Raw genomic sequence first — 20,311 nt, 5'->3', positions numbered from 1 at the left:
TCTGTGTGGATGGACCATTTCAATTTGTACGCTGATGGAACTTACCTTACCACCTTCTCCACCGCTGTCCCATAGATGTGGATAGCGGGGTGCTCGCTCTGTTGTTTCCTGAAGTCCACAATCATCTCCTTTGTTTTGTTGACGTTGAGTGAAAGTTTATAGCCAATGTTGACTTCGTGTCTGTGGCATCTAGTGGAAACCCACGATTATTTTGTGAAATGTTGAATAAAACAGAACAAAATGTGATTTCAGCCAATTTTATTCCATATTTATTTTAACCAAAAAAAATCTTAATATCCAATTAAATAATTTAGATTTTCTGCTATTGCTGCAGAAGCTACATCAGAGTGGGCCGTTTGTTTCTACCGTATCTCTGAAGATACTGAAAATAAATCAGGAACATAATGACAAAAAACGACTTCATGGTTGTGTCAAAGTATTTCACAACCACATGTATTTTTTCAATATAACAGGGTAAACTTCAAAATAAGTTTGACATTCAAATCTCAAGGAGATCAACGAGAACACAGCAACGTGGCTGACAGATTCCTGATTTCCTATGATCAACAATTTATACGTTTCCGTATGTTTTAATCCTTAATGTAAAATTGCTGCACAGCTATCCATCTCAAAGCTCTGTAATCTATTAATATTTAAATGATACAATTAAAAAGCATACATCAAATAAAATCAATCATACCTCCCAACGTAAACAAATATATATTTTTTGGCGACATAAATCAAATGCATTTCACAAGGAGAACAATACTCATACCGATATAGATGGAGCAAAACAAATTAAAGTAGACAAACAATGCAGCAACCACGAGAGAGACCAAGCAGCAATACTGAAAAGAGCATTAACAGAATATCAAAAAAGTGCTTCAGTATTTCAGTCAGTTCACACTTCCTGTAGGGAATTAGGAACTATGGAGTTTCTCTTCCGGGAACTTTAAGGCACGTCTGACTCATGGTCTGACCCAGGAACGCACCGCACAACTGCAAATCACCTTGCGATGCTTTCCGTCTTGAACTGCGACCCAGTCTGCATTCCTGACTGAAAAAACTATTCTCACCAGCAACCATTATTGGCTAGTTTACGCCTAGATTAGTATTGATGACAACATAGTTAGATCCTTGTTTTTACAACAAAAAGTAACAAAAAAATAGTCTACATTTACTCATACATACACTATAGACTGCCCCTGGCAATCTTGAAATGTCCCAAGTTTTAACACAAGGAAGTTGTAGAAATACATTTAGAAGAGTAGTAAATTTACATGTCAGGGGCAGTTTTGTTCTAGTTTCACAGTGTGACCCAGATTTTGCCCTCAATGGGGCTATTCCTATCTTAAACAATTACACCCCTCCAAAATTGCCACTTTTCCCTTGTTTATGAAATGTTGGAAACACTTTTTAAAGACGTATTTCAGGTACAGGAGTGATACCCGCTTTTACCGTGTTGTCAATTTCCCTGAAATGTGCGGAGACAACATTAACACAATCTACCAAGAACCAAACAGAGATCTGGTTTGGAATTTAGCTGTGTTTTAAAAAAAACATTGTGACAGATGTACAATCCTCTCACAAAATTAGTAACACTTTGTTGAATAGTAATCCAATGGCGATATCTTGCTCGAACAACAAGGCAATTGCACAATTATTTGGGTTCTCCGCACCGCACAACGTTTCAGCCCTACTGGCTTTGGACTGTGTGGAGGGAGACAAACCAAATTTCGGGCTACCTCATGGAGCCTCTCCGGTGGGGAGTGGGGATAACCCCTAGTTGGTTCAGGGTCTCTGGAGCCTGTTGTCTCTCCCTGGGGGGGGGGGGGGGTCAGGGACCTGGATCCACCAGGTCTGATCTCGGCGGCGGTGTTACACCAGCGTGATCTCCACTTCCTCCCTCTTCTTCACCTGGCCACGAGGCTGCTGCGGCTTGGGGGGCGGCGGTGCAGCGCGGACCTGTCCATAACATACAAACAAGCTAGGTTATTCCTTTGAGCGCCAAGTGGAACCTCAACAACGAGTCTTTTCAAACCGGACAAGGGTCAGTATCCATACAGTGTGACTTACAGGTCGAATGGTGCCCCCCGCACCACCATCTGTTGGGTACCTGGGGGGCTGGGTGGAGTTCTGGGCAGGACCTGAAGGTGAGGGGGGCAGACAGAGTCATCATCACCACATCTTGGCATATAAATCACAGGGTAGTGACATTGTGCCTTAATGAAAACAACCCAGATGTGTCAAATCTCAGAATGAGGACTCTTAAAATCCATGCTGTTGTTTATTACTTGTCCACGTCCCTACTTTTTTACATGGTCTATTTTGTGTGCATTTATTATGATAAATAACACAGCCTAGTCCCAGATCTGGTTGTGCCGTCTTACCAACTCCTATGCTTGTTGTCATGCCATGGACTATAATACAGCACAAAACAGATCTGGGACCAGGCAATGAATGATATGCATTGCAATAACATTTGAAGTGCAAAATAATAAATAGTCAGCCTTTGAGGAGTGGTTCTTACTTTGCAAGTGGCCTTTGAGTGGTGCGGGCGGTGGCCTATGGTGGCCGTTGATGGAGGGGGGGCGGGGTATGGGGGAGGCGCTGGCACTGGAGGGGCTGGACTGGGGCGAGGGCAGAGTGGGGGTCAGGAGGGGGCTGCTCTGACAGGGGCTGCTATGGAACGGGCCCAGAAGGAAGGGACTCTGTGGAGAGCACTCGGAAAGAGGAGCGGGGGATGCCTGGAAGACAGCGCACACCACAGAATGAAATAAAACAGTAATATATTGATATATTGATACTGTTATAGAGTATCTTTATGACGTATACTGTATGGATGAGAATGTGAGCCGTGAGAACCTTTTTTCTCCATTCATTCACTCATGGATTCATGTGTGTAAATAGATAGATAGAGGACACAACATTGTATCTGTCCCATTATGGCGTCTGTGATAGCATGGGCAGCGCCGTTGAGGCCATCTCCATTTTGTAGTGGTACATTGTCTTCTACTACTTCTATGAGTTGGTAAACAAACTGAAAGAATGCATACTGCCACCTGTAGTGTGTTGTTTGAACAGCTATAAAGCAAAGGTTGGCTCCTGATAAGGAAGGATCATATAATTCCATCCAGGTTAACCCATAGGAAGTCCCACCCAGTTGACTAGTTCAACAAAATGGTGAAAATCCTCAATGGTGCTGCCCATGCTAAAACGGGCTTTTGGGCACTAGTCCTCTATCCATCTGTATGGTAAACAGCTCCTATGGTGATTGCATACATGTGTGTACCTGCGGATTGCTGCTGGCCTCTAAGACGTCGCCATTCTCGCTGTCTCCACCGGCACTACCCGCTGCCAGAAGGTCCTCCACAAGCACAGCAGGGAAGACACCCACGGTGCCATTGAACTCGCCCTCCCAGAAACCGTCATCCTCGTAGGTCTCGCGGCTCAGCACACGGATGATGGCACCCTCAGGGAACGAGAGCTCTTCACCTGTCTGGCCCGCGTAGTCGTACAGGGCCTTGGCGAAGCACACTGAGGGTGGCGACGGGGAGAGAGCAAAGGTGAAAAGGGGAGGTGGAAGAGGGAAGGAGATAGAGGGGAAAGAAATTTTAAAAAGAAATGGTCACAACATCTCAATGACATTGTTTATTCAATGTGGGGCGAATCCTAACTTTGACTTAAATCCAATTTCCTTTCATCTCCCACTGACATCAATGCATGACTATGTGAAAATCGGACTTAAGTGAAGGTCAGGATTCGCCCGTGAGAGAACGTTGAGTCATGCTGCTCCAAACGTTTCGGCCAAATTCACTCTCTCTCACCACCACTGGAATCTCCGTTGGCGATAGGTGTGCCCGGCGTGTGTAGCTCTGACTCGGCCAGCTCGGGCTCGGTAGAGTTACTGGAGGAGTGGGAGCGAGCATCCAGGGCGGCCAGAGACTGGAGCATGCTCATTAGGCTGTTGGACGAGGGCAGCTGCAGGTACTTTTCCGGGACATAGCCCACCTGGCCTGTCTGGTTCCTGGCCTGGAGACAATGTTGGCACACACACACACACACACACACACACACACACACACACACACACACACACACACACACAGGGTTATCGTCAGTGATAGTAGGGCACACTGCAGCAACATGTTTTGTAATGGAAAACAAAACAAAGTTCTTATTGAACAAGTTGAAGTAGTACCTCCCTATTTCAAAAAAGTTCTCCCCCCACTGGACACAACCCCTGATGTGTACAGTAGGAGTATGATATGACTTCAGAGTACCTCTTGCTTTATTCTAGTTAAAACACAAACGGAGGTAGCGTCACTCTTGAAAAGCGCTCTGTACCTTGACCCAGTCCTCCATGTCCCCATCATCGATAACCTCCAGTACCTCCTGTTCCTCGATGGTCAGCTCGTCTGGCTGAGACGCCTGGGAGAGAAGAGAGAGGTCATGTTTCATTACTGCAAGACTGCCCCAGTCAATTCCGTTAATATATTATAGGTTGGAGCTGCGTGCTGCTCACAGGACCTACAGTGGGAAGAACAAGTATTTGATACACAGCCGATTTGGCAGGTTTCCCTACTTACAAAGCATGTAGAGGTCTGTAATTTTTATCATAGGTACACTTCAACGGTGAGAGACGGAATCTAAAACAAAAATCCAGAAAATCACATTGTATGATTTTTAAGTAATTAATTTGCATTTTATTGCATGACATAAGTATTTGATACATCAGAAAAGCAGAACTTAATATTTGGTACAGAAACCTTTATTTGTAATTACAGAGATCATACGTTTCCTGTAGTTCTTGACCAGGTTTGCACACACTGCAGCAGGGATTTTAGCCCACTCCTCCATACAGACCTTCTCCAGATCCTTCAGGTTTCGGGGCTGTCGCTGGGCAGTATGGACTTTCAGCTCCCTCCAAAGATGTTCTATTGGGTTCAGGTCTGGAGACTGGCTAGGCCACTCCAGGACCTTGAGATGCTTCTTACGGAGCCACTCCTTAGTTTCCCTGGCTGTGTGTTTCGGGTCGTTGTCATGCTGGAAGACGCAGCCACGACCCATCTTCAATGCTCTTACTAAGATCCAAGATCTCGCGATACATGGCCCCATCCATCCTCCCCTCAATACGGTGCAGTCGTCCTGTCCCCTTTGCAGAAAAGCATTCCCAAAGAATGATGTTTCCACCTCCATGCTTCACGGTTGGGATGGTGTTCTTGGGGTTGTACTTATCCTTCTTCTTCCTCCAAACACGGCGAGTGGAGTTTAGACCAAAAAGCTCTATTTTTGTCTCATCTGACCACATGACCTTCTCCCATTCCTCCTCTGGATCATCCAGATGGTCATTGGCAAACCTCAGATGGGCCTGGACATGCGCCGGCTTGAGCAGGCGGACCTTGCGTGCGCTGCAGGATTTTAATCCATGACGGCGTAGTGTGTTACTAATGGTTTTCTTTGAGACTGTGGTCCCAGCTCTCTTCAGGTCATTGACCAGGTCCTGCCGTGTAGTTCTGGGCTGATCTCTCACCTTCCTCATGATCATTGATGCCCCACGAGGTGAGATCTTGCATGGAGCTCCAGACAGAGGGTGATTGAACGTCATCTTGAACTTCTTCCATTTTCTAATAATTGTGCCAACAGTTGTTGCCTTCTCACCAAACTGCTTGCCTATTGTCCTGTAGCCCATCCTCGCCTTGTGCAGGTCTACAATTTTACCCCTGATGTCCTTACACAGCTCTCTGGTCTTGGCCATTGTGGAGAGGTTGGAGTCTGTTTGATTGAGTGTGTGTACAGGTGTCTTTTATACAGGTAACAAGTTCAAACAGGTGCAGTTAATACAAGTAATGAGTGGAGAACAGGAGGGCTTCTTAAAGAAAAACTAACAAGTCTGTGAGAGCCAGAATTCTTACTGGTTGGTAGGTGATCAAATACTTATGTCATGCAATAAAATGCAAATTAATTACTTAAAAATCATACAATGTGATTTTCTGGATTTTTGTTTTAGATTCCGTCTCTCACAGTTGAAGTGTACCTATGATAAAAAATTACAGACCTCTACATGCTTTGTAAGTAGGAAAACCTGCAAAATCGGCAGTGTATCAAATACTTGTTCTCCCCACTGTATATGGTACGAGGTACGGTACCATACTGCACCGCATCCAAGGTGCTGAGTTAATTGCCAGCTTAAAGATAATAGGAAAGCACTCTGTGTGTGTGTGGGTACCTTGTATGAGTAGAGCACTTTGCAGGTGAGGGGGTAGTTCCTGAGGGTACTGGAGGGGCTGGAGCTGCTGTCGTCCAACACCTCTCCACTATCTTCATCCTCCTCCCTCTCTAGGTCACCTGTACCCTAAAAACACACACACAGCAAGTTGTAGAGGATCCCTTTGAGCAAGGGAAGCCGCAGAAAACCTGCAGTCACTCGGCCCTCCGTGGAATGAGTTTGAGAAGTGACATAGTGAGAAGGTGGTTTGTAGATCAGTGATCAGTGACTGCAAAATTTGTAGCCTTGTTAAATCATCCTGATCTCGCAAGCTCACATGCTGTTAGCTTGGTTTCACAAGGCTAGTCAATCTCAAAACACAAACACAGCACAGTCTAAGCTAGCACTTTAAGGTTGAGAAACAGTGTCTTAAAGACGCACCTCAGCTCCCTTATGGGATTTACCTGAGACCGGCAAATTCCAATAGGCAGGTATAAAGGGGACAAAATGACAAATCGAGATGCGTTTGTGTGTATGAAATTTTGTCTCGTATTTGAATACATAATGTGTGTTTTGTGACTCACGGAGAGTGAAAGATCATGGGCATTTAGGTTGGCCCACCGCTCGTTCTCCAGCTCCTCCATCACCTGGTTCATGGCGCTCTTCAGCCACGTCTCCACTGTGATACCTGCCTCTCTCAGTAGAGCCAGACGAGCATCTGCCTTCAGCTTCACGGTCTGGAGTTAGTGACATATGAATTTCATGCTTATTTTGTCATATTATGAATTTCATGCTTATTCCCTCCTAATTCCAAGAATCTACGAACTGGGATTTTGCAACCCTAGTAATGACTAATGCTATAATAAAAAGCTCCCTTAGAACTATGTTGGATGTATTCTGCCTTATCCACCAACAGGGGACATCAGAGGCAAGAAAGACTAAGGTGAGACAACCTGCTGGCCCACTGATAAACAAACCTCAGTAAGGGATCACACACACACGTGAGCACTGGTGGAATCATAACCATGGTCTCCTGCTCAGGAAACCAACGTCTCCTTCTTGGGCCAAGGGTGACAGATTTTAAGCCACAGGCAAGGCTACCTCATTGCTCTTGAGTGGCGCAGCGGTCTAAGGCACTGCATCTCAGTGCTAGAGGCAAGACCCTGGTTCGAATCCAGGCTATATCACAACTTGCCGTGATTGGGAGTCCCGTAGGGCGGCACACAATTGGCCCAGCGTTGTCCGGTGTAGGCCGTCATTGAAAATAAGAATTTGTTCTTAACGGACTTGTTGCCTAGTTAAATAAATAAAAAATAAAATCACAACAATCCTACTAAACTTCACTACACACACGCACAAGTTTACCTCTGCTCTCCGCAGGTTCTCCCTGGCCTCCTCCATCTTGAGCTCTAGCTCGCTGCGGTTCTGCTCCGAAAGCCCCTGTTGGGTCCCATAGTCCTCCAGGGCCTGAAAGGTCACAGGTAATAGGTAGAGAACAAACCAATCTTAATGGCTGTGTCTGATATGGCGCCCTATTCCCTGCATAGTACAGTAGGGAATAGGTTTCCATTACAGACAAAACCTATGACAAATCTTAAAAGAAACTACACCACCGCACAATGAAAAGAAGGAACCAAATCACAATCAAAAGCAGGAAATGCTAAAACAATAGAGTAATGAAAATGAGAAACGCTGAAATAATCAAGTAATAAATGGTAGACAACATTACAGTGAATAGAAGAAATTGTAAAACTCTCACAGATAAAGCATGACTCATTTAATATAATTTCAAGTCACGGGGTTGTTAAAGGGCCATGTTACATCCTGGTTTACTGGAAAACACTTGTCAGAGTTTGGCCAAGAACTACCTACATCCGTTATCTTATCACCAAATTTGAACAACAAACCATCAGGCCAGTAGGGCGATGGTTCGAATGTTTCCTAAACGTTATCCCTTCCCTCTGACACAGTGCAAGCACCATAAAACAGATTAATTATTAGTATTTTATATTGGGTTAATGATATCTCCGTGTTGAGTCAGTTGGAAGTGTACTGAAGTTGAACAAATCTGAGCCCGTATTCATAAAGTCTATGAGTCGATGTAATCTTATCTAAAAGGCAGAAAACTTTTCCTAGATCAGCACTCCTACTCTGAGACACGTTGTGAATAGGCGATCCCTCGCTCTCGCTCTTTAAAATTTCCATCCCTTTCTCTTTTCCTCCCTCTCTCTCACCCTCTGACTGTGGATGATGCTCTTGTGTTCTCGTGCCACTCGGGTCGCCCACTTCCGTGCCTCCTTATCCAGACTGTGCTCCTCCACTGTGCCACTCTCCTTCTGCAACTGCCCCACCTAGTGACCAGGGATGATGTATCGGGGAGGAAGAGAGAGAGTTGAATAATAATTGATAATATTCAGCTAAACATATTCAGCATCCGTATCTGTCCGTGCATCTATTAAAATAAGTCAAAAAGACATATATAATATATGGTACATATAAAACAGACATATTCACCTAAATATTTATGGTTGGATATTGGAGCTGATATTTGTTTGAGGGTGAATGTTGGCAAATATTATGAAATTAGATTTTTGAGGAATGAACTCAAGGCGGCATAGTAAAAAACATTCCACTATTGAGGCAGACGAAACAGTGTGTGTTTGTGTCGAAAGGAAAACAACCTAGAGGAAAGCACTTCCTCTATGGATGACCTCACAAGAGGAACACAGCCAATCCACATCCCAATGGGATGAGAGGCAAGGTCTCTAAATCAGGGATGTAAATCAGTACAATGTGAAATGTCTGATATTTGCTCAGGGGTAGGTTGATTCCAATAATATAGGATTAGAAGGCGATCAGAAAAACATAAATTCCAGATTTAAAAATGGAATAATCTTGTTCTTATTTCTCTCCACAACTCATCTACAAGGCCTGAAGTCTCAGTCCAGGCCTCTCTGATGTATAATGGGATATGTTCTGAACACTGCAAAATATAAAGGAATAGAGCTGACACGGTTCTCTAGTCTACATGACCTACAATCATATTCGTTCTACATGATAGACCTATATCAGAACGTTCTGTAACACTAAGTGTTCATTATCCACCAAACAGAAGAAAACGTACTGAAACGGGGAGGGACGTCCCTGGACTTGTCTAATAATCAAACGCTACTTTTTGTTTCCTAATACAAAATGATTTTAAACATTTTCCATTGCACTCGGTAATGGACAGAGATCACTGGCCATCTAATGGACACACGCAACAGGACCACAAAGTTTGGTCTCACCTCTCCTCAGGAGGTGTATAGGTCAACTCCTATGACTGATGAAGACCCCTGGCATGATTCATGCGCACACAGCTGATTAATCTAAGCCCTGACAAAATAATAAACACAGTCCAAATGGCTAAATGTATAATTATGAGTACATTCCGCGAGAGAGCTCTTCGGTCACAATAATATGCGCTTTTATCTATTCTAAAACAGACACCCCTACCATTTGTATTTCAAATATTTGCACATTGTTAAATCACTGTACACAGCTGATAACATTAGAAATGCCTTTATCTTTCAGAAACCTTTGTGTATGCAATATTTAAATCAAATTTTATTGGTCACACAAATAGTTAGCAGATGTTAGTGCGAGTATAGCGAAATGCTTGTGCTTCTAGTTCCGACAGTGCAGTAATATCTAACAATTCCCCAACAACTACCTAATACACACAAATCTAAAGGGGTGAATGAGAATATGTACATATAAATATCTGGATGAGCGATTGCCGAGTGGCATAGGCAAGGTGCCATAAATGGTATAAAATACAGTACAAACATATGAGTAATGTAAGAATTGTAAACATTTTTAAAGTGGCATTGTTTAAAGTGACTAGTGATCCATTTATTAAAGTGACCAGTGATTGGGTCTCAGTGTAGGCAGCAACCTCTGAGTTAGTGATTGCTGTTTACTGTTCATTTCTAGTTTTTGTTTCTTTACATTTTTATGTTTTGAATTACATGTCAATAAAACCCATTTCAATTACATGTCAGTAAAGCCCCTTTGAATTGAGAAAGTGATACCGTGCGAGAAAGAATGAGCCAGAGCAAAAAAGAACAGAAAGCCAGTGAGGGAGCGAGAGAGCGAGAGCCAGCGAGGGAGAGCGAGAGCCAGCGAGGGAGAGCGAGAGCCAGAGCCAGGGAGCGAGAGAGAGAGCGAGAGCCAGCGAGAGAGAGAGCGAGAGCCAGCGAGAGAGAGAGCGAGAGCCAGCGAGAGAGAGAGCGAGAGCCAGCGAGAGAGAGAGAGAGAGCGAGAGCCAGCGAGAGAGAGAGAGAGAGCGAGAGCCAGCGAGAGAGAGAGCGAGAGCCAGCGAGAGCGAGAGCCAGCGAGAGAGAGAGCGAGAGCCAGCGAGGGAGAGAGAGAGAGAGAGCGAGAGCCAGCGAGGGAGAGAGAGAGAGAGAGCGAGAGCCAGCGAGGGAGAGAGAGAGAGAGCGAGAGCCAGCGAGGGAGAGAGAGAGAGCGAGAGCCAGCGAGGGAGAGAGAGAGAGCGAGAGCCAGCGAGGGAGAGAGAGAGAGCGAGAGCCAGCGAGGGAGAGAGAGAGAGCGAGAGCCAGCGAGGGAGAGAGAGAGAGCGAGAGCCAGCGAGGGAGAGAGAGAGAGCGAGAGCCAGCGAGGGAGAGAGAGAGAGCGAGAGCCAGCGAGGGAGAGAGAGAGCGCGAGAGCCCGCGAGGGAGAGAGAGAGAGAGCGAGAGCCCGCGAGGGAGAGAGAGAGCGAGAGCCCGCGAGGGAGAGAGAGAGAGCGAGAGCCAGCGAGGGAGAGAGAGAGCGAGAGCCCGCGAGGGAGAGAGAGAGCGAGAGCCCGCGAGGGAGAAAGAGAGCGAGAGTCAGCGAGGGAGAGAGCGAGGGAGAGAGCGAGAGCCAGCGAGGGAGAGAGCGAGAGCCAGCGAGGGAGAGAGCGAGAGCCAGCGAGGGAGAGCCAGCGAGGGAGAGAGCGAGAGCCAGCGAGGGAGAGAGCGAGCGAGAGCCAGCGAGGGAGAGAGCGAGCGAGAGCCAGCGAGGGAGAGAGCGAGAGCCAGCGAGGGAGAGAGCGAGAGCCAGCGAGGGAGAGAGCGAGAGCCAGCGAGGGAGAGAGCGAGAGCCAGCGAGCCAGAGAGCGAGAGCCAGCGAGCCAGAGAGCGAGAGCCAGCGATCCAGAGAGCGAGAGCCAGCGAGCCAGAGAGCGAGAGCCAGCGAGGGAGAGAGCGAGAGCCAGCGAGGGAGAGAGCGAGAGCCAGCGAGGGAGAGAGCGAGAGCCAGCGAGGGAGAGAGCGAGAGCCAGATACGGATACCTCTGTCACATTGTTTAGGGAGGGGAAAGGGGGGGGTAGGTTTGAGGGAGGTGGAGGGTGCAACTGCATCACTAAATGTTTTCTTTAGGAACAGGCCACCGCTTGTTTCACTACCAACGGAAAACAACGAGGGTCTTGGAGACAAACACCCTCTGCAGGCGGCAGAGGATGCGGAAAAGTGCACTGGTGGGCAGACAGACTGACTGGCAGGCTGGGTCAGTTGAGAACATGTTCCTCTGGGGCTCGCAAACACACCATATACATACACACCATAAACCATACAAACAAACCTGCGTGCAATGAATTGATACGCAAAACAGATTCAAAACTTTGAATTTTTCTATTTAAACTACTATTCAAAATTCTTGCAACTAATAGAATGTTATATATATGGGGGATACAATCTTCCCAGCTCTGCAGATTCTGCTGTGAGGAGGCAGAGTCATTAGATCATTTATTTTGGTATTGTACATATGTAGCTTGTTTTTGGTCACAGGTCCAGGAATGGCTGAAGAATTGCAACATTTGCCTAGAACTAACGCTACAGATAGCAATACTGGGTGATTTGAAAAGCCATAGTCAAATCAATCAATAATATAATTATTATTTTAGCAAAAATGTTTATTTTTAATTTACAATCTGTAGAAGCTATGAAAATAGGAAGGTTCAATTATTTTGTGAAGCATCACAGCACAGTTGAAAAATATATGGCAAATAGAAATCCGAAATGGAAGATGTTGAGAGATAGATGGGAGGGGTTGAATGGAGCTGAAGGGTGGGACTAATAACAAGATAAACATTGTAAAGCATACGGGATCTGTAAAATGTATATTGGTTCGGAACTTTTGTGAAATAGCATAGTTACAAATAGAAATCAAACTGGATAGACATCAGAAATAGAGGAAGGACTAAGAACAAACAAGAGAGCTATTGTAAAGTAGACTGTGTATAAGATGTATAAATTGAAGTTAAAAGCAGAAGTGTTTATTAGTTTACTCCAATTGGGGGATCGGCGGTAGGGTTTGCAGGGAATAATAATAAAGGTATATTTTTTTTTTTAAAGTATGTCTATATAGGTATGTGTATGTATATATGTATGCATGTGTTTATGGATATATATATTTACCCAAAAAATATGGGGGATTGGAAATGCAGACAATTACATTGGAAGCGAACATTCTTTCCGCAATATTAAGCTGATCCACCCCTTAAACATTATTATTTATTTTTTTAACTGCGTGCAACACAAACACACTCACCAAAACACAAGCATTGCATGTAATGGACGTCACTGTCATTTAACAGCTTGCTTCCTCCCTCACAGGTCCACTACTGTGATGGATTTTACAAATCCTAATCCTGTCTCGCAATGCCTTAGCCAGCTACGCCAAAGAAAAGCTAGCAATTCAATGGCATGGGTAGAGGCATTTCAAGTTGAGGAGTGAACCTACAAATTCAACTTGGTTACACATATGCACAAGCATGTACGGTAGAGCAGGTTAGCTAGCCTAGCGGTGAAGAAGGACCAGTGGTTCTACAAGAGGGTAGCTTTAGCATAGCTAGTGTGTAGCGTAGCACTAGCCAACACGTTCCATGAGAGAAGTAGCATTAGCGTAGCACTACTACCCACCGTGTCAGTGTTGATGGGCTGGAAGAGGATGGCTGGGGTACTGTGGAACACTTGGTTCTGCTGTACAAACTGCTGCTGGTGAAAGTCCTGCATCATCTGAAGAGAACACACGAACATACGCAGATGCACACACACATGCAGACCCGCACACATAGCCATTTAGTTAACCTCATAATACAGCACAATAGAAGCAACTGATAATCTGAAAGAGGCATAAAGGGATTAGAATAGATAAAACTCATTATCATGACAGAAGAGGCCTTAAACTCCTTTGACAGTTTATTATGTCATCGGCGAGTGACCACACTGTTCTTATTTAAGCCAGGACCACTGACGGTCAGAGCAGAGCGCAGCATGACCTAAAGTCACAGGGGAGCATTCACGGTCACCTCAAGGGTCATAGGAAGATTACCAGAGAGAGGTCAAAACTATACACCCACACACACAGCCTGCTGTGGCGTCACAGTGAAAGAGGAACTATATGAGTCAGCCGGTAGAAATCTGACCCCTCTGTGGGATCTGGCACCTACAGCTCGCTGCCTCCCTGCATATACACAGTACCAGTCAATAGTTCAGACACACCTACTCATTCCAGGGATTTTCATTATTTTTACTATTTTCTACATTGCAGAATAATAGCGAAGACATCAAAACAATGACATAACAAATATGGAATCATGCAGTGTTCTTCAAAGTAGCCATCCTTTGCCTTGATGACAGCTCTGCACACTATTGACATTCTCTCAACCAGCTTCACAAGGTAGTCACCTAGAAAGCATTTCAATTAACAGGTGTGCCTTGTTAAAAGTTCATTTGTGAAATTTCTTTCCTTCTTAATGCGTTTGAGCCAATCAGTTGTGTTGTGACAAGGTAGAGGTGGGTATACAGAAGATAGCCCTATTTGGTAAAAGACCAAGTCCAAATCATGGCAAGAACAGCTCAAATAAGCAAAGAGAAACAACAGTCCATCATTACTTCAAAGACATGAAGGTTTATCAATCCGGAACATTTCAAGAACTTTGAAGGTTTCTTCAAGTGCAGTCGCAAAAACCATCAAGCGTTGTGTTGAAACTGGCTCTCATGGGGACCGCCATAGGAAAGGAAGACCTAGAGTCACCTCTGTTGCAGAGGATAAGTTCATTAGAGTTACCAGCCTCAGAAATTGCAGCCCAAATAAATGCTTCACAGAGTTTCAAGTAACAGACATCGCAACATCAACTGTTCAGAGAGACTGTGTGAATCAGGTCTTCATGATCAAATTGCTGCAAAGAAACCACTACTAAAATGGAGTTTTTTGGTTCCAACCGCCATGTCTTTGTGAGACGCATAGTAGGTGAACAGATGATCTCTGCATGTGTATTTCCCACCATAAATCATTGAGGAGGAAGTGTGATGGTGTGGGGGTGCTTTGCTGGTGACACTGTCTGTGATTTATTTAGAATTCAAGGAACACTTAACCAGCATGGCTACCACAGCATTCTGCAGCGATACACCATCCCATCTGGTTGGCGCTTAGTGGGACTATCATTTGTTTTTCAACAGGACAATGACCCAACACACCAACAGTCTGTGTAAGGGCTATCTGATCACTCAACCTCAACCCAATTGAGATGGTTTGGGATGAGTTGGACCGCAGAGTGAAGGACAAGCAGCCAACAAGTGCTCAGCATATGGTGGAAACTCCTTCAAGACTGTTGGAAAAACATTCCAGGTGAAGCTGGTTGAGAGAATGCCAAGAGTGTGCAGAGCTGTCATCAAGGCAAAGGTTGACTACTTTGAAGAATCTAAAATATATTTTAATTTGTTTACTACATGATTCCATATGTGTTATTTCAGTTTTGATGTCTTCACTGTTATTCTACAAGGTAGAAAATACTAAAAAGAAAGAAAAACCCTGAATAGGTGTCCAAACTTTTGACTGGTACTGTAGGTTCATGCTGGGTTGAGCGGAAACTAACTGTAAACTACAGTCGGGTTACAGAAACACAAGATGACCCCAAGAGCCCAGGACTAAGATCGCTGAGGGGTAACTGAATAGGTAGGAAGACAACAGCGTATTGGGATAAGTAATCTCTAAATCTTTAAAGCTAGATTCCATAGTTGCTACATACATTTTTGGACTAAAATTATATTATACCCATAGATTTGTCAAGAATATCATTTATAAATGCCTCATGAGCTTTGTTTAATGGTCGTACCCCATCAGAATCCAAAATATAAGCTTGCCTCACTCCACTGTTTGGAAACAACGTAAACAAACACTTGTATAGCTTCAAAACATGGTTAAAGCTATACATTTGATATCATGGAGGGTCAGTTGTTGCATGCATAACTCTCTAGCCCCATCCCTGAGCTTAATAGCAAAACAGGGGTGGGGAGATGCTTTGTTATTGTTTAAATGAACAATTCTAGCTTTAAAAGAAAAATATGGACCTAAACAATGGTATACATGCTAACTTGACCATCTGGGTTTTGAACCTGGGTCTCCTGCACACTGAGCTAAAGCCTAGGCATTAGCTCGGGGGTGTTAATGCAATCCTTCAGCTTTCAGACAAGGTTCTGGACTAACCACCTGTTACATCGACTTCCCAGCATTCTCTGCATAGAAACTCTCTCCCAAAGTAAAAATAAATAAATAGAAAACTCCAATAAAAGCCTGGTTTGTGCTGTATAGCCAATATCATTAGACCATAGGAGTTGGCAAAACAGCACAAACAGATCTCGGTCCAGGCTAGTTCAATGAAGGATAATACCTGGGGCCATTAGTATCAAGCATCTCAAAATTCCCTGTTCAAATTCCATTACCTATACATTTTTTCATCTAAAAGGCAAAACTGATTCTGGATCAGCGCTCCTTCGAGACACTTGACACACAGCTACTGGGCTAGTTTGCGTGCGCTCACCCCGTTGGAGTTCTCCAGGAGGATGTTGAAAGTGTTGTGAACAGCCTGATAGGACTCAAGCTCCATCTGGCACAGAGAGACCAGGTAGTCCTTCACCTGCCCATAGATGCTCCCATCCAGGACCTGAGGAGCGCAGTAAACAGGGAAATAACTTAACTTGTAATTTATCAGTAATGCAGCAATATTTTATTTTACCTTTATTTTACTAGGCAAGTCAGTTAAGAACAAATTCTTATTTTCAATGACGGCCTAGGAACAGTGGGTTAACTGCCTGTTCAGGGGCAGAATGGCAGATTTGTACCTTGTCAGCTCGGGGATTTGAACTTGCAAACTAGTCCAACGCTCTAACCACTAGGCTACCCTAACCCTCCATCTCACACACACGCACACTGGTGGTGGCATTCCAGGTAGCCTGTTTTTGCAGTCATGCTAATTATGACACAGCAATCACCTGAGATGAGGCAACTGCAAAAAAAAAGTACCTGGAATGCCCACATACTTTGTGTGCCAACGCCTCACCTTAATGCACTCGATCAGGTCAGTGTCGTAATAGCGCTGCTGGTGAGCGTTAGCCGCAGCTAGCGTGAGGAGATAGTCATTCCTGGCATGGGTGGCTTTGGAGTTACACTCACTCCTCTTGGCTTTCAGCTGAAAACATGCACGTCAGTAACTTAGTTTGATAGTTGTACTTTTTTTCTCCATTCCCATATGCACTTGAGTTTGTAGTCATGGCCAATTGGCCATACATAAAATGGATTCATTTAATTCTCTCACCTTTACACTTGCCCTCTGCAGACTGGACCTGGATTGGAAGAGACTCAGTTTGGACCTGGACAGAACAGAGGGAGAGATGGAACATATATGTGAACAGAGTCACACAAGACCAATGATTCCCTATAGTCTTTTACATTGTCACTCCTGTACATTCGTGAGGATTGGATAGGTAGCATTACGGCAATAGCTCCACCTTTCCCTCAGATTAGTTACCCATCTGATCCTGTCAAATCTCCACAAGGCCGTAGGGGAAGGATTTTTTAGTTTGTGTGTGTGCGTGCACGTACTTGGCGTCCTGCTCGGCCTTGTCCCTGACGGCCTGGGCCATGGTCTCTGTCTCCTGATACTTCTTCCTGGTCTTAGCCAGCTCCTTCACCGAGTCCTGCAGCTCTGCCTGCACCAGCATCAGCTGGTCAATACACTGGACAAATAACCAGAGGGCATACAGTCAGCTGCTGAGTACACTGGAGAATAGTGCTGAGCAATTAACCAACTTTTCTGGGGTTTTTCTGTTATTAAACAACTAATTGACTGATTTCGGTTCAATTACTTGAATTCCATTTAGACAGACGGCTCAGAGAGGAAGAGGCAAAGTGAGAGGTTTCACTTTGGCCAAGATCTGTCTGAAATAAGCCCAATGCGAAGTCGATTGGCTTAGTTTGGACCTAAGCTTGTCGCCTGCATTCCGGCCTTTGGGACAACAACTCCCATTGTTAGGCGGTAAACGGGAGCATCTCGTCATTATATACAGATCTTTGGACGGATACATTTTACACCTGCTACATTAGGTTAGATACACAGACTGCATAGACCACATGAGAGAGTAATGTACACAATAACAAGAGGGACAGAGACAGTTCGTGAAAGTATGCCGTATCAACTTTGAAGAACTAGTAAAATGATTGTCAGCCAGCTCTGCAGCATAATATGCAGTTTGGCAAAATACGAAGACCGTACAGTATGGGGAGCACATAGGTGTTATATGGCCTGGCTGCCTGCTACTGCCTGAGCAGAGATGATTACTTTAAGGAATGAACAATAATAAAGCCATCAAATAAAAACTAAGTAGCTGAAATATTGCATAGTAATTTCCTATTTTTCTATTGATGTCTACCCAATGTGGACCTGACAGAGACAATGAAATATAATCCATGTTCACTATTTTTGGCTTTGGAATTTCCATTAAAAGCTCTAAAATCAATGTAATGTCATTATCTCATAATGCATTTCATGTTTTAAAAAAATTGTCGCAACCAAAAAACGTGATAATTTGTTAAATAATTTAACCGAAACCTAAATAGACCTAAAAAAGCACTAATAGCTCAGCACTACTGGAGAAACAACCAGAGGACATACAGTCAGCTGGTCAATACACATAGTCAGCTGGCACAGTATGGCTCATGTGGTGAAACATGTCAAATATCCTGACTCATTGCTAATACAGTTACCCGAGCCATGGTTCACTTCCTTCACTCAGACAGTGCAGGACTATCAGGGCGATGACTGGTCAATAGCTTCTACCCCCAGACCATGAATAGCCACTAGGCAGCTACCTGCTCCCCCCACCCTGCAATTACATCTGCGTTCCTGTACATGTGACTAACAACATACCTGGACAAGCATGCCTGTTCCACTGGTAGCCATTCTAAGATGTTTGTACTAAGAATAAATATGATATTCCTATTAGGTCAGTCAGGGTGAACAAGAGGGTGCTAGTTGATGGTAGCCAGCGGAACATGGATAGAGATAAATAGAGAGCAAGTGTTGGCCAAAGCCTGACATACAGTGATCATATGGACAGGGCGGCCATGTGGCCAACTCTTAGCTGATATTGAAGCAAAGCGTCCAGGCTTGGGCATGTTCAGTGGGGCGAAAACGTTTCAAAATGGACTAAAACATGGAGGTAAGGTTTTGCTCCAGTGTGCCAAACTGAACATGACCCAGTATATGAAAAGAGCATACCAAGAAAAACATTGTTTGCTGAAGTGTGAAGGCCCACCTGAACTATGACCAAGTATATATTAATACAGTGTCTTGCAAAAGTATTCAGACCCCCTTGGATGTCTTCACTTTTGTTACAAAGTGGGATTAAAAATGATTTAATTGTATTTTTTTGTTGTCAATTTACACACAATACTCTGTCAGTGGAAGAATTATTATTTAACTAAAATAGTCGTTGCAGAAGTATTCAGCCATTTTGTTTAGGCAAGCCTACATTTGTTTAGAAGACAAATTTGGTATAACAAATCATATAAGTTACATGGACACACTTTTTTGATGACTAACACTTCCTCTGTCCCCCATACATATAACATCTGTAAGGTCCCTCAGTCAAGTATTGAATTTCAAGCATAAATTCAACTACAAACATCAGGGAGCTTTTCGAAAGCCTCAAAGGGCAGTGATTGGTAAATTGATAAAAATAACAAAATCAGACATTGAATCTCTTTAAGCATGGTCAAGGTAATAATTATGCTGTGGAGTATGTATTAAACCACAAAGACACAGAGGTCTTACCATGAGGCCATTGGGGATTTTTAAACAGCTACAGAGTTCAATGGCTGTGATGGGAGAAAACAGAGGATGGATCAACAACATTGTAGTCGACTCCACTCTTAATGACAGAGTGAAAATCTATGGCAAGACTTAAATTGCTGTCTAGTCATGATCCCCAATATGTTGACAGAGCTTAAAGAATGGTTAAAATAATGGGAAAATATTGCACAATGCAGGTGGGCAAAGCTCTTATAGACTTACCCAAGAAGACTCACAGCTGTAATCAATGCCAAAAAGTGTTTCTAACATGTATTCACCCAGGGAGTTGAATATTTATGCAACGACTATATTTTATAGTTATTTCATGGTTATTATTATTTTTTAAATGTTACTATTTTTCCTTCCACTTTGACATTAGAATATTTTGTGTAGATTGTAGACAAAAAAAAGTACAATTCAATAAATTTTAATCCCACTTTGTAACACAATAAATGCAAGGGGTCTGAATACTTTTGCACAGCCCTGTATATACAGTGCATTCGGAAAGTATTCATACCCCTTGACTTTGGGGCGGCAGGTAGCCTAGTGGTTAGAGTGTTGGGCCTGTAACCGAAAGGTTGCTAGATCGAATCCCTGAGCTGTCAAGGTAAAAATGTGTTGTTCTGCCCCTGAACAAGGCAGTTAACCCATTGTTCCTAAGCCGTCATTGTAAATAAGAATTTGTTCGTAACTGACTTGCCTAGTTAAATAAAATATGTCCACATTTTGTTTGATTCATCAAGCTCCGTTCATCAGCCCCTCGATCCTGGCTGTTCTCCCAGTCCCTGCTGAAAAACATCCCCCATCGCAATGCAGCCACCACGCTTCACCGTAGGGATGGTGTCAGGTTTCCTCCAGACGTGATGTTTGGCATTCAGGTCAAAGAGTTCAATATTGTTTTCATCAGACCAGAGAATCTTGTTTCTCATGGTAAGAGTTTTTT

At 44.0% G+C, this 20,311-nt stretch overlaps 1 protein-coding gene across 1 annotated transcript in view; it reads right to left on the bottom strand.

Annotated features, from left to right (window-relative positions):
• Window positions 1–243: 243 nt before the first annotated feature.
• The window catches only part of LOC109892895 (F-BAR and double SH3 domains protein 2), a 49,642-nt gene continuing 29,574 nt past the window's right edge, over window positions 244–20,311 (bottom strand). The window contains exons 6-20 of the mRNA XM_031826791.1: window positions 17,121–17,254; window positions 16,834–16,888; window positions 16,579–16,707; window positions 16,060–16,182; window positions 13,157–13,252; window positions 8,443–8,559; window positions 7,574–7,675; window positions 6,793–6,945; window positions 6,230–6,355; window positions 4,348–4,431; window positions 3,828–4,032; window positions 3,293–3,537; window positions 2,531–2,747; window positions 2,077–2,147; window positions 244–1,965 (exon numbers count right to left, since the gene is read on the bottom strand). Of these exons, the coding sequence (XP_031682651.1) occupies window positions 1,879–1,965; window positions 2,077–2,147; window positions 2,531–2,747; window positions 3,293–3,537; window positions 3,828–4,032; window positions 4,348–4,431; window positions 6,230–6,355; window positions 6,793–6,945; window positions 7,574–7,675; window positions 8,443–8,559; window positions 13,157–13,252; window positions 16,060–16,182; window positions 16,579–16,707; window positions 16,834–16,888; window positions 17,121–17,254 (1,944 nt within the window). The 3' untranslated portion in view covers window positions 244–1,878. The remainder of the gene's footprint in view (window positions 1,966–2,076; window positions 2,148–2,530; window positions 2,748–3,292; window positions 3,538–3,827; window positions 4,033–4,347; window positions 4,432–6,229; window positions 6,356–6,792; window positions 6,946–7,573; window positions 7,676–8,442; window positions 8,560–13,156; window positions 13,253–16,059; window positions 16,183–16,578; window positions 16,708–16,833; window positions 16,889–17,120; window positions 17,255–20,311) is intronic.

The sequence above is a fragment of the Oncorhynchus kisutch genome, linkage group LG6 (genome assembly GCF_002021735.2).
Source record: "Oncorhynchus kisutch isolate 150728-3 linkage group LG6, Okis_V2, whole genome shotgun sequence".
Taxonomy (NCBI): domain Eukaryota; kingdom Metazoa; phylum Chordata; class Actinopteri; order Salmoniformes; family Salmonidae; genus Oncorhynchus; species Oncorhynchus kisutch.
This window is presented reverse-complemented; position numbering and strand designations above follow the sequence as displayed.